The sequence below is a fragment of the Salvia miltiorrhiza genome, chromosome 1 (genome assembly GCF_028751815.1).
Source record: "Salvia miltiorrhiza cultivar Shanhuang (shh) chromosome 1, IMPLAD_Smil_shh, whole genome shotgun sequence".
Lineage (NCBI taxonomy): Eukaryota > Viridiplantae > Streptophyta > Magnoliopsida > Lamiales > Lamiaceae > Salvia > Salvia miltiorrhiza.
The window spans coordinates 36,299,461-36,313,419 of record NC_080387.1 but is presented as its reverse complement, the minus strand read 5'-3'; the positions used below and the strand labels follow the sequence as shown (position 1 = coordinate 36,313,419).

Here is a 13,959-nt window from a genome sequence, read left to right as displayed (position 1 = left end):
GGCGAAGATGATTTCTCTGGCAAGAGCCATTTCTCTGGCGAAGGCAATTTCTCTGGCAAGAGCCATTTCTCTGGCGAAGGCCATTTCTCTGGCGAATGTGATTTCTCTGGCAAGAGCCATTTCTCTGGCGAAGGCCATTTCTCTGGCGAATGTGATTTCTCTGGCAAGAGCCATTTCTCTGGCAAAGCGAAAAAATTTTCAGTTTGGGAGAGGCGCACTTTGCGCTGATGGACACGACGGGTCTTTACCTCCGGTTCGTGAAACGGGCTTGTGCCTTGTATAAGTAAGTTCTTCCCCCCATTTAGACTTAGTTGTTGAAACTTAAGTCTAAATTCAAGACGTTCGGGGTGGGACGGGCTTGCGTCTTTTAAATGAAGTTTTCTTCCCCCCATTTAGACTTAGTTGTTTAAACTTAAGGCTAAATTCAAGGTGTTCGGGGCGAGATGGGCGTGAGCCTTTGACGTAAAAATTTTTTATCCCCCACATTTAGACTTAGTTGATAAACTTAAGGCTAAATTCAGGGTGTTTGGGGCGATATGGGCTTGCGCCTTTTACATTTAAAGTTTTTTCCCCCTGGGTGTGGAGGGGGAGGTGACAAAAACAAGAGTCATTCCGCTTCGCTACACTGTTTATTACTTAGCACTTTATTTGTTTAGGTGCTTCTGGACATGTCTGTCTCTTTTATGTCGAATGGGTCGAGTAGTGAAAATTATAGATCGTCGGCCGATGACACAAGCTGTGTAGATGGTGTGATGAGGAACACGATTCGGGATCGTCGTGGTATGGTTATTTTTTAATCTGGAATTGGTGAAAATCGTTCCGGACCGCTTGAAGGTAGTATTCACGCGTACAAGCTGGGAGATAGGAGTCCGAAATTTGTTATCACATTTGACAAGTTGGATGAAATTCGTGCTGCTTATGTTATTCCTTCTTGCGCCAATCTGGCTGCGCTCCATCTGATTCGGAAAGGCCCAATTGGTTTTATGTTTTAGCGAAGATGAGCGTCATTGCTGTAATATTTTGACCGACGCGAACTTACGAGCTAGCTCTTTGTGGAGCCGCGTTCCTCCAGGTATTGCTTATTCAATAATTCTACCTTATTCCAACTTGTCGTCAATATAACTAAGTGTTTTCATTTTGATGTAGATCACAGGATGTCGAAGCTGTATGTTCCTCTATTGCTTGGAAAGGGCGCTGCCATGGAGGTAATCCGCAAGAGTAGGAAGAAGGCTGCCAGCTCGGGTGGCGTGGTTACGGATGATGTTGCTACAATGTGTGTTCCGCACTCATCTCGTGCTCCAGCTTGCAAGAGGAGGTTTGCTGAAGTCGATCTTACCTTATCTGATCAGACGGACGATTTCATCAACTTGTCATTTTCAAACGTGTCTGCACATTCCCAGCCTGGATCTGTCCGTGGGGTAGCCAAACAGTTACTACTCCCAAGTGATAGGGATTACTTGAAAAAGAAGGGTGATGGAGACGTTGCTTCGATCAACTTTTTTGGTAAGTATGTTCAAGTGTAGATTTGTTGACATGAATTTTTTAATTTTCAACTTGTTGCAATTTTGTGTTTGTTGTAGAGTGTGCAGAAAGCTGCATTCCTCATGGAGAGAACTCTTGCTATGGTGGCAGAGCTTGATGAGTTGAGGGCTGAACAAGCTAATTGGCAAGACAAGATGACAGCCGTCAATAAGGCACATGATAAGGCCGATAGAATCGTCAAGAAATTGGAGTCTGCCAAGTTGGAAGACGCTCGTCGGCTGGAGTGAGCTGCATCGGACTGCAAAGATTTTGAAGATAAGGTTGTGCGTTGGAGCGACAAATCCTTTATGCAAGCTGTGAGACGGAGGTTCGAGTTTGGGGCGAGATTGCCTTGGCATACCTCGAAAATCAGCCCCCCAAGACTTGGGATGTCCAACAATACATAGATGAATTTAATGAGTGGAAGGCTGATAAGAAGGAGCATGAACAGCTTGCTAGCAACTTTGTCGGGATGACCACCGGAGATGACCGTCCTTAGATGGGAGAGTGACTCTTTGAGGCGAAAAACAGACTTTGTTATTGTTTGCTTGTTATTTTTTCTTTGCATTGCGTCGTTTAAGACTTGACTTCCAAGCTGACTTCCCAGCTTGTCCTCTTATTTTTCATTTCGAATTTTCCAACCTGGAATTGATGTTGGAGAATTTATTGCATCTAGGCAAAGCCAGTCTGGATTCGTATGTGCCATCTCGTATGTGGTTCTAACATTTTTATTTATCTTGCCAAGCTGGAATGAATTGTCGTATGGGCAGTGAGATAATCTCTGAGAATCGAAATGACACTTTGATTTTGTTTGGTGATCCAAGTTGGAAGTGGCTGACGTTGGCCAACTTGTGATTTTGACTTGGGCGAATTGTGTCCCATCTTGGTGTGTTAGCTGATTTAATGCTTTCATGCAGCAAAATATGGAATCGTAGAGTTGTTGGCTCTAAATTGTCCAAGTCAAGTATTTGACATTGAAGCAAGTTGGAATTCATTATATTTGGGTCGTATTGACTTCGACCAACTGTGGCTAGTACCATGTGGACATTTGAACAAGTGGCTAATTCTAGCTTTAAAAAAATAAATATTTACAAACTTTTTTACTATCTCGTTGATTGCTCCAAGCTGGGTGGTTCGTTCAACTGGATGACTAGAGACCAATGGTCTTGAATTTCATGTTGTGATGATGTTTCTTTCCAATGATACAGGTTGATCTTGTCCGTGTAGAGGAGTCATCATTGGTGACTTGTATCTCGCAAGGTGCTAACGTCGCGGGACAGGCTGAGACATGTCGATTTGAGGTTGGTGGCTGCACTCCGGAGAGTTTTCTACCTACATCTGGCGAGGATCAAACCAAATGTAGTTCTTGGGCCAGATTGTGCTCCGTAGAGCCATGCTCCGTAGAGTTACCTACGCCCTTTGACGGGATCGAGAGTGATGTAGTTCCGGGTGGCGATCTGGGCGGCTAGGTCAGCCTGAGTAGCCACATGGGGTGCATCAGGAGTTTCAGATTCATCACAACCGTCAGATATGATTGATGCTCGTAGAGATCTAAGGAAAGTGCGTTGATTCGCTTGATTGCTAGGGCCCCACGGTGGGCGCCAAATTATAGGGGGTGAATCCAACAATCACGGAAGCGACGTCAATAACATCTGGATCGATGGGCACTAGCAACCTGAAACCACTAGCAACGTTAGAGCCCTCCGAAGAGCACCGGTGGGGGTGTCGATGGAAGGGCCTCCAACGCTCAAGTCAGTAAACTGATAGAAATAGTCAGCGTAAATAACGTAACGAAATAAATAAATAGTAGTAAAAAGTGATGTATCCGGGAGATCGGAATATCCCAAAAGTTGAATGAAAGCTAATGAGCGGTGTGGAATAAGGGACGACGGACGTCCGGGCTAGCGGGGCGATCGGATCCCTAGAGTGTTGTGAGCGTGGAGGCGGAACAGAAGAGCGGAGAGAGCACCAGATTGATAGATTGTGAGTATAAGATTGAATGTCAATGACGGCCTCCCCCCCTGGTGTTAATGAAGTAGTATTTATAGGTTATGGACCTGCAAGGAGGCGACTAGGGTTAGGGTTTGTTGGAATGTTCTTTGAAACCCTAGCGGTTCCGATTTTTTAGGAAATGATCTTCCGCGACTTTCATTTGACCTAGTCACCCATGTTTGACTAAGTTTTCGTAAGCTTATAATCCAGTTTGTATACTTTCGTGTTGAGATATTTACTATGGCGCTGCTGCTAAAGCAGAGGGATCGCGCCACTGCCGGAGCAGAGAGATCATGCCGCTGCCAAAGCAGAGGGATCGCGCCTCTGCCAGAGCAGAGGAGTCGTGTCGCTGCCAAAGCATAGGGATCCCGCCTCTGCCAGAGCAGAGGGATCATGTCGCTGCTAGAGCAGAGGGATCGCGCCTCTGCCAGAGCAGAGGGATCATGTCGATGCCAGAGCAAAGGGATCGCGCCTCTGCCAGAGCAGAGGGATCATTTCGCTGATTCCTCTGGCGCGGATTTCGCTGACTCCTCTGGCGAGGACTTCGCTGATTCCTCTGGCGAGGGTTTCGCTGATTCCTCTTACGAGGATTTCGCTGATTCCTCTGGCGAGGACTTCGCTGATTCCTCTGGCGAGGATTTCGCTGACCTCTGGTCAGTCGGATTTTATCCACTACACATACCAACCTTGAAAATCTCATACACCATCAACAAGGTATATAAGGTAGATCATATGATTTGTTTGATAGTGCAAGTTAAATTTTACAACACTACCTTACCCACGATCGTGGGTACCATTGTGAGAAGTGAGAACGACGGCAGGCCAAGATCGTGGGCGCGTGAAGGGTGGGTGGTGTCTCTGAAACACTATTAATTGAATTTGCAAATTTCGTGTGAAGATTTTCTGATGGGAATAGGTATTTAAAGAAGGCACTTTAATAAAGTTTGTGTGTAAAAAGTTTTTTTTTATTAATTAACAGTATTAAATAAAAAAATTTAAAAGCCGCGTCACAGGGGACTCGAACCCACCTTTGGCCTTAGACATTAACTCCTTACCGCTTGACCAACACACGCACACGTGTGTAAAAAGTTTTGTTGATGGTAGTAATGGTGCAAGAGTTGTGGTGGCCTTCAACATAACATATTATCACCTTTATATTTTCTACAAAAGAAACAAAAACAAATACGAAAAAGAAAATCAAAATCCTCATAAAATTATTCAAACCATCGACCAAAAGGGAATAAGAAAACTTCAATGGAGGCGCCTTCTTGTTTCTCACTTTATATAAAGGTATGCATAATGCGTTTAGTAGTCGAAAAATGAAATATGAAAAACGTGATCTAAGGTCACGATGGTGGACATGATGATGTTCTTAACCTCACGATGGCCATTTTATTGTCGGCTTTCATGATTGTTTCGTTGTTTAACGGTTTTGATTTCATGTAAACATATATGTTGATCATGAATATTGTTTATTTTGTGTAAAATAGGTCGCACATGATTTTAGGTTTCAATGTCACATTCTTATGGTCACATTAGGATTTTCGTACTATGAGTAATAAATATTTATCATGAAATATGACTTAAATTATAACTTCATGTTTATAAACATATGTTGGAATAAAATAAGTTGAAATAGCTAAGAATATCGATCTTACGATGGAATTTTTGAAGCTCCATCTTGCCCGCAGTCGCTGGCATTAATCGTGAGCTTGGCAGATGAAGTTCAAAAAGTATTTTGTCATGACCCAACTTTTAATTACATATTTAAGGCTCAATTATGATAATTCAGGTTCTGCATCCATTTAGTAAAATATAAAACTATTAAAACTAATTTATTGTTATATAAGTGAATGATGAGCTCAGAATATGCTCCGAGTCCATTAATATACATTTTCTAGAAATAAACACTGCAATGTAAAATGTAATTTTCTTGATTAATTATTTAAGCGAAGCCCTCGAGAGAGGCTAATTCTTTGACTTAGCAAAGCTAATGCTATCCATTGATTAATTACATCTTAAGTTGTCATCCATTTTTCTTGTATAAAATCACCCATCTCTCATGCTCATTTCCAGCCAAGCTTCACGGTAAAGTTTTCTTCCATATCTCATTATTTGTTGTCCTAGATTGGAATTCTATGGAATCACAGTTAATTTTTAAATTAAGTGCATTTACAGTATAATTACTTTTATGAAAACAGAAATGTTTACGATCATAGTTAAACAGGAAAGTGTAACAGAAAATCTGATACGAGATTCAACAAAACTGCTTACTTTACAAGCACCAAGCATCTCCACTTACCAGCAGCTTCGGGAGTTTACCTTGCCACACCACAAGAGAGCAGAACTCAAAATTTTCAATTATTGTTTAGGAAAAGCAAGGCATATCAAAAGAAACGAGTCGAAACGAAACCCTGGTTCACCTAATACCGACCGATCAAAACAAAGTCGTCGTCATCCAAGACCCGGACATCTTTCTCTCCTATAAAATTCTCCCTTCCGAGTTCCTTGACTATGTTCACAAACTCGACCCTCTTGGCCAGAGGAAGGGGCACGTATGGCAACCGGAAAACTGGTCTCACGACCCCGAGCTGAGCTAGGGCTGTGTTCACACCAATCGGGTTTGGCTCGCGGAAAAGCCACTGGATTAGAGGCATAAGTTTTGCGTTCAGAGCTGGATTCTTTCCTCCAAACATGAGTTCTCTCATTAGACTTGGGATCAAATTACTTGTAACTGAAATTACTCCAGTAGCATTGTATTCCCACCTTGAGTCGTGGCATTCATCGTCATTCCCACTCCACACAACTATACCATTGCTTGTATACTGCTCCACCCTGTCATTTCCAACGCACTCCTTGATGCCTGCCAAGTTGGTGCTCTGAGCTACGGTGTGAATCACGCGTGGTGGGATATCTTGGCCAGTCCGTGATGGAACGTTGTAGATGATCGTAGGGCCCATGGGAAGCACGCTGTCAAAGTGAGAGACCAAACCCTCCAAGGAGGTTTTACCATAGTAAGGATTAATGTGGAGCGCTGCATGCATACCAACAGCAAAGCCTTGTTCAGTGGCATGGATAGCTTCTCGGGTTGAGTTACTCCCCGTGTTGCCAATGACTTTAACAGAACTACCAAAACAGTTCACCGTGTGGCCAATGAGCATAATATGCTCGTCCCAGCTCATCAACTGGCCTTCACCAGTGGTGCCACCAACAATCACTCCCTCGACACCATCTTCGATTTGCATGTTCACTAAGGCATCATAGGCCTCCAAGTCGAATCTACCATCCGGGAGATACGGTGTCTTGATGGCTGTAATCAGTCTCAGCGATTTTATGTCATCAACATTAGTCCTGCAAACAGGAGTTTCACATTACACATGCTGGTTCCTTTGGATATGAAATAAATATTTTTCCTTTACATATATTCCTTCCATCACTCTATTGCAAATTTGAGCTTTCTAGAGATATATCTATGATGAAATTCTGACTATCATTTCAAATGCACGTCATGTTCCACATAAAAGATCAGTTTAATTACTATGACTTCTTATCTAATACCACTTTCTTGTATTAAATACAAGACAAATTGCTTCGCCGATGAGAACACATACATTGCACCTATATACTACTTCCCAATTAATTTTACTGATATTTGGTGTGTTTAATCTCATCGTAGTAAATCGAACTTCCTACTATCAAAAAGCCCAAGGACGTAACAAGGGTATGAAAAACCCAACCGGCATAAGCTTTTGTACGTACTAACGATTCAACACTCAACAATTAGCTATAATTAATCAAACTTCCTACCATCAGAAAGCACATGGACATAGCAAGGGTATGGAAAACCCAACCGACATAAGCTTGTGTACATACTAATGATTTTAACACTCAACTAACTACTAGCCATAATTAATCGGAACTTCCTACTATTAAAAAGCACAGGGACAAAACAAAGGTATGAAAAACCCAACCGACATAAGCTTTTGTACATACTAATGATTTTAACACTCAACTAACTACTAGCCATAATTAATCGGAACTTCCTACTATTAAAAAGCACAGGGACAAAACAAAGGTATGAAAAACCCAACCGACATAAGCTTTTGTACATACTAATGATTCAACACTCAACTATTAGCCATAATAAACCCAAACTCTTTTTGATAGATATTTCTAGAAAACATTGATGACAAATTGACAGAAAATATATTAGGCAAAACAGGCTAGGAAACGCAGACAACAAATGGTTGGAGACAAGTCGAAATCAGCTAGACTTTCCCTCACATGCACATGGACACATAAACACTATTATACTGTCATCATCACCACAGCAATTTAAATGATTTCTAGCTCAACTTAAAATGCAAAGCTTACACTTACTACCACTAAAATATAATCATCTATCAAACATTTGATTAAATTAACACGATACTCTTTTACTGAAAGAACTGGAGAGCAGGAAACGAATAGTGGAAACTCACTTGATGTGATCAAATTGACCGCACAATTACCTATTTTTAACTTCGTTACTACGCATTGGGAGGTGAAAGTTGGGAATCACAGCTGCTCTAGGTGATCTCCATTTTGGAAGCACACCTGCATAGCAGTAGAAATTGGCATCAGTAGTTAAAAAAAAATAAAAATAAAAAATCTAAGAGAGAGAGAGAGAGAGGAGTTTGGAGGTGAACGAGAAACATTATTAATCTTTCTTCAAACCGCTGCATACAAATTGTGCCTAAATCTATAAACTACATCAACTACCACCAGGAAAAATACACCTAGTTGTGTGTGTGAACGCGCATGAAGTACTCAAAGCAGATCACCTACTTTTAACCATGAAAGTAACCATTTCCAAGGGATATATGCACAAAGCAGCAATACAGACTCAATTTCTCGAAATAAGAACCAAAAAATCGAGAAACTGCTACCTTAATTAGGTTCAGTATACTTTTTTCATTGTGAAATCACGCAGAACTTGCATGATACTTGCACAATTTTTTCTTCAGAAAAATATAAGAGAATAATCAAAGTAGCGCTAAATTTACGGTCCTTCCGTGTAGAGCGGATTCCGACTACTTCCAGGAAGAAAACTCTAAAACCGCCGAAATTCCAGTCTCAGATCTACAAAAATCAATCGCAATTTACCTCGATGAGTAGACTTGAGAGAGCAACATCCGATCACCAACGCCATTTCACGAAAATTCGACGAACCAACAGAGAAGACAGAGAAGAGAGTATGGCTAAGCAAAACTACGTAATTCTCCAGCAACGATTAACGCTCCGACGACGGGAGCTCAGACGCATTAGAATATCACAGCTCCTGGGGACGGAGGTCGACACCGGCGGCTAGAGTGGGGCGGCGGCGACGATACGGGGAAGAGGTAGAGTTAAAAAAACCTGAATAAATTGGCCATGGCGGCGGACGTGCTATCAATTAGGTTTTTTGTCTAATGACAGGTGTCAAAACACGTCCAGCTCAAATCGTAATACTTGTTCGTTCCATCAAATGAGTACTCATTCAACTCATTATTACCGGGGTCCGGGACTATAGGTGAAATCGGAATCGCGTGTGAAAGTTAGTATTGTCATTGTATTACTTTTTAGCGCAATTTCGATTACATCGACGGTTCGATGACGATATGCTACCTACATCAGACTCTAATTTCGTGACAATTAATCATCATTTTAATTGTAATTACAATAAAAATAGATTATTAATATAATTTTAGTGTAATTATGATTATTAATTAAAATTATTTCTCAAATTTTAAATTATTTAAAAAATAAATCAAATTTAAAATTATAAATAAATATTTATTAAAAGTTCATGATATAAATATAAACTATAATTAATCCTCTAAATTATAAAAGTTATAGTACTGAAAGTTATACTAGTCTTTTTTTCAATTTCAATGTGTCATTAGATGCAATTACTCAAATATTAAATACAGAAATTATTTTGCCCCATGAACTTTAACTTTTCTTTTTCTTTATTTTGAGCCACAACTTTGACTTTTCTTAACATCACATGATCCGACGATTTTTGCTTGGTCAATACAAAAGAACGGTTGTTTAGTTATGTGTTGATTGATAAAAATATCTATTTTCATTAAGTAATTGTAAGCCATAAATATATTTGTTTCCTTCCGTTTGACAATCTTTTGGAGTTAGGTTATGACAAACTTGCAGTACTTGTATAATTATAAAGTAATTAGACGGAACTAGGGGTGGTAAAACGGTTCCGGTTAATCGATTTTAACCGTAACCGAACCAGTAAAAACCGATTTTTATTGGTTCGGTTATCGGTTAGTGTGTTCATCACTAACCGGTTAATTGGTTTAGCCGGTCGGTTAATCGGTTAAATCGATTAACCGGTTTATTTTATATTAAATTAATTAATTTATATTTTAATATTTTAATTTAAATAATACATTAATATTTCAATTATCTATAAAAAAATTGTTCTAAATTATCACAAGTTATGAATTGGTGTAATGGATAAAACCTTATTTTTTCTTTCAAAGGTCAAAAGTTCAAATCCTATTGAACACATTCTACAAATTTGAATTTTTTAAAATAAAAACCGGTTAATTCAGTTAATCCGGTTAACCGAATTAATCGGTTAAATTCGGACTAGGGGTGAGCATTCGGATTTCGGATCGGATTTTTGCCTGATCCGATCCGATCCGAAAATCCGAAATTTTCCTAAAATTCAATCCGATCCGAACCGTATTATCCGAAAATCCGAATCCGAAAATCCGAAAAATTTCGGATAAAATCCGATCCGAACCGAAAAACCCGAAATGTGAAAAAAAAATTCGAAATGTCAAAAAAAAATCCGAAAACCGAAAAAATCCGAAAAATCCGAAATAGATGTCAACCTAACATATTAGATAATTACAATCAAATTAAGGTCATAATTAACAAACCATTAATTATAATCAACCAAAATGGGAATATAGGGTTAGAATTTAGAAATATCTAACTATTTAAAAACTAATAATTATATATATTTATTTATAATATTATAATATTAATTATATTATAAATATAATTCGGATTTCGGATTTTTTCGGATTTTTAAGGTGCCAATCCGATCCGATCCGAAAATCCGAAATTTGCTTAAAATTCAATCCGATCCGATCCGAAAATCCGAAAAATCCGAACCAAATTTTAAATTTCGGTTTGGTTCGGATCGGATATTCGGATTTCGGATATTTTGCTCACCCCTAATTCGGACAAGTTGAGAAATCGTGGATTAATCGGTTTGACCGGTTAACCGGTCACCGATCCAATAACCGGTTCAGTTATCGGTTAGGGAAATCGCCCTTAACCGCGGAAAATTATAATCCAACTAAAAGTATATAATAATAAAAAATTATAATATATAAATAAAAGGGGTTATTGCGGAAAAATACTCATATTTTGCCAATTTTTTGATTTATAACATGACCTTATAATTTGACCAGAAAGTACATCAATTTTCAATTTAATCGCAATTATAACATGATCTTATAGTTTGACCAGAAAACACACCAATTTTCAGTTTAATTGTAATTATAACATGACCTTATAATTAATTTAGTATAATCATATCAAAATTTAACATTAAATATTTTTAATTTTCATTTATTCTCACAATATATATATATATATATATATATATATATAGGGGAAGGCTAAAATAAGAACGCTTATTAAAATATAAATTAAGAACCATTTTCAGCCCTTAGATCATCAAGATCTACGGTTGATTCATCACCTTGTTGGATATATTCATGGTCATGAGTTCGAATCCCAAAGGTAGCAAAAAATTATTTTTTCGATATTCATACCTTTATACAGTTTATTCATGCGTGTTATACATAAAATTCATGCATTTTTGCTGGTTCGTAATTCTTAACATAAGGGTGGTTTATTGAATAACCGCCTCATATATATATATATATATATATATGTATATATATGGAGAGGTTCAAATAAGAACCACTAAATAAAATTAGAACGGAGAACCATTTTAAGTCATTCGATCATCAAGATCTACGGTGGATGCATCATTTTGGTGGATGAATGCAGATCCTGGGTTCGAATCCTGAAGGGAGCAAAAATTTTATTATTTTCGGATGCATTAAATTTAATAGCGAATGCATTAATTTATATAGCAGATGCATTGATTTTAATGGTTCTTATGTTCTCACGATAAGTGTGGTTCTCATTATAATCACACCCTATATATATATATATATATATATATATATATATATATATATATATATATGATGAATATACATCTATTTGTAAATAATATATAATATTATTTACTTTTTGACATAGTTCCTATTATATATGTACCTAAATTATTTATTGGTTCTAATATTTTATAATTTCATAATTTAAATAGATAAATACTTATTATATATGTATATATTAATAGAATATTAAAATTAAATTTATATATGCATTTGTGTGTTGAAAATGTAGAAATATATATATATATATATATATATATATATATATATAGGGTGCGGTTATAGTGAGAACCACAATTATCGTGAGAACATAAGAACCAATGAAATTACTGCATCTGCTATACAAATTAATGCATCTGCTATTAAATTTAATGCATCCGAAAAAAATAATTTTTTTGCTCCCTTCAGGATTCGAACCCAGCACCTGCATCCATCCACCAAGATGATGCATCCACCGTAGATCTTGATGATCGAATGGCTTAAAATGGTTCTCCATTCTTATTTTATTAGTGGTTCTTATTTGAACCTCTCCATATATATATATATATATATATATATATATATATATATATATATATATATGTGTGTGTGTGTGTGTGTGTATTTTTTATAAAAATAAATCAATCAATTAACAATATTTTATATATAACAATTTAATATGAAATTACAATAAATATTACTCCCTCCGTCCACGAAATGAGTACCCATATTTCCTTTTTCGTCCGTCCACGAAATGAGTACTCATTTCCCTTTTTGGCAAGTGTACCCCACACATCTCTTTAATTAATACATTCAAAAAGTGGGACCCTTAAACTATTCACACTACACTTCATACATTTCTTAAAACCCGTGCCGTCCACAAATGGGTACTCATTTCGTGGACGGAGGGAGTAATACATGTGATAAACAATAATCTAAATAAGGTCATGTTATAATTGAGATTAAAATTGAAACTTTATGTATTTTCTTGTCAGACTATAAGGTCATGTTATAATTGCGATTAAATTGAAAATTGATGTATTTTCTGGTCAAATTATAAGGTCATGTTATAAACCAGAAAATTGACAAACTATAGGTATTTTCCGACAATAACCCCTAAATAAAAATATGGATATAATAGTTATTTTCAATAATGATGCCCTTACACACTTATATGATTTATACAAATTTTGTGTATAATTAATGATGGTGAATCAAGAATTAACACCTAAACGAAATGATAAAAGACACAAAGATTTACGTGGTTCGATTGTGAGATCTACGTCCATAGGTGGATTTTTCGGGGTTTTCACTATGATTAAAGAGTTTACATTTTACATTGAGGAGTGAAAAAAAGACGAGTCCCTTAATCAGGGCCAGCCCTGAGATTTCGAGGGCCCTAGGCGAAAAGAAAAATAGGGGCCTATAGAAAATGAAACTTGAAAAATCATGTTGCTTCAAGAATAAATTTCTCTAATACCTTATTTTCACTGCATAAAATTTCTAACTTATTTAACATTTCTTAAGTTATAGTCACTTAGAAACAAGAAAAGAACAAAACATGAAAAAGAGTAAAGTGTGAGATGAGGTAGCAAAATATAGGAGACGAGCACAATGCAGTTAGATTCTTTTATTGTACTCAATTCAAGATTACTATATAGTACTTCCTCCGTCCCAAACGAAATGTCCTATTTCTTTTCGGCACGAAGATTAAGAAATGTGTATAAAGTAGATAAAGTGTGTTGGTGGAAATTATTTAAATATTAAGTATAGAGAGAGAGAGAGTGTATTGCCAAAAAAGGAAACAAGACATTTCGTTTGGGACAGCCCAAAAAGGAAAACAGGACATTTCGTTTGGGACGGAGGGAGTAATTTTTTTATGATTAATACAAAATGTATTATAATTAATGAATTTATTTTAAAATTTGGGGCCCCTCAATTTTGGGGGCCCTAGGCCTTTGCCCCATTTGACATATAGAAGGGTCGGCCCTCGCCCTGCCCTTAATCTTATAATCAAACTTCTATTTATAAGCATCAAAGTAAATCTAAGGCCATTAGACCCATTAATTCAAGTGGTTGGGCTTAAGCCCATATTACATTAATCTTTGTCTTTGGGCTGAATTGTCAGCGTTGAGAATTAATGTTAGGCCATCCAAGTCAAAGTAGAGCCGAATTGTCGAGGCTGGGAGCTAAAGCTGAGTTGCCAAGGCGAGAACAT

General features: G+C 37.4%; 1 protein-coding gene across 1 annotated transcript; it reads right to left on the bottom strand.

The window, feature by feature from the left end:
- Positions 1-5,700: 5,700 nt before the first annotated feature.
- On the bottom strand, positions 5,701-9,009 carry LOC131022997 (4-hydroxy-tetrahydrodipicolinate synthase, chloroplastic-like). The gene is made up of 3 exons (XM_057952537.1): positions 8,659-9,009; positions 8,025-8,109; positions 5,701-6,864 (listed from the first exon to the last, which is right to left on the bottom strand). The coding sequence occupies exons 1-3, from the start codon at positions 8,702-8,704 to the stop codon at positions 5,937-5,939; spliced, it is 1,059 nt and encodes a 352-aa protein (XP_057808520.1). The 5' UTR covers positions 8,705-9,009; the 3' UTR covers positions 5,701-5,936.
- Between the last annotated feature and the right edge of the window lie 4,950 nt (positions 9,010-13,959).

Bases quoted from the DNA above. Each gene is read 5' to 3' on its own strand.
- LOC131022997 (XM_057952537.1), bottom strand. From the start codon at position 8,704: ATGGCGTTGGTGATCGGATGTTGCTCTCTCAAGTCTACTCATCGAG. The intron at 8,110-8,658 runs GTAAATTGCGAT...ACTGCTATGCAG, and splicing joins TCTCAAGTCTACTCATCGAG to GTGTGCTTCCAAAATGGAGA. The intron at 6,865-8,024 runs GTAATTGTGCGG...TCCTGTTTGCAG, and splicing joins AGTAACGAAGTTAAAAATAG to GACTAATGTTGATGACATAA.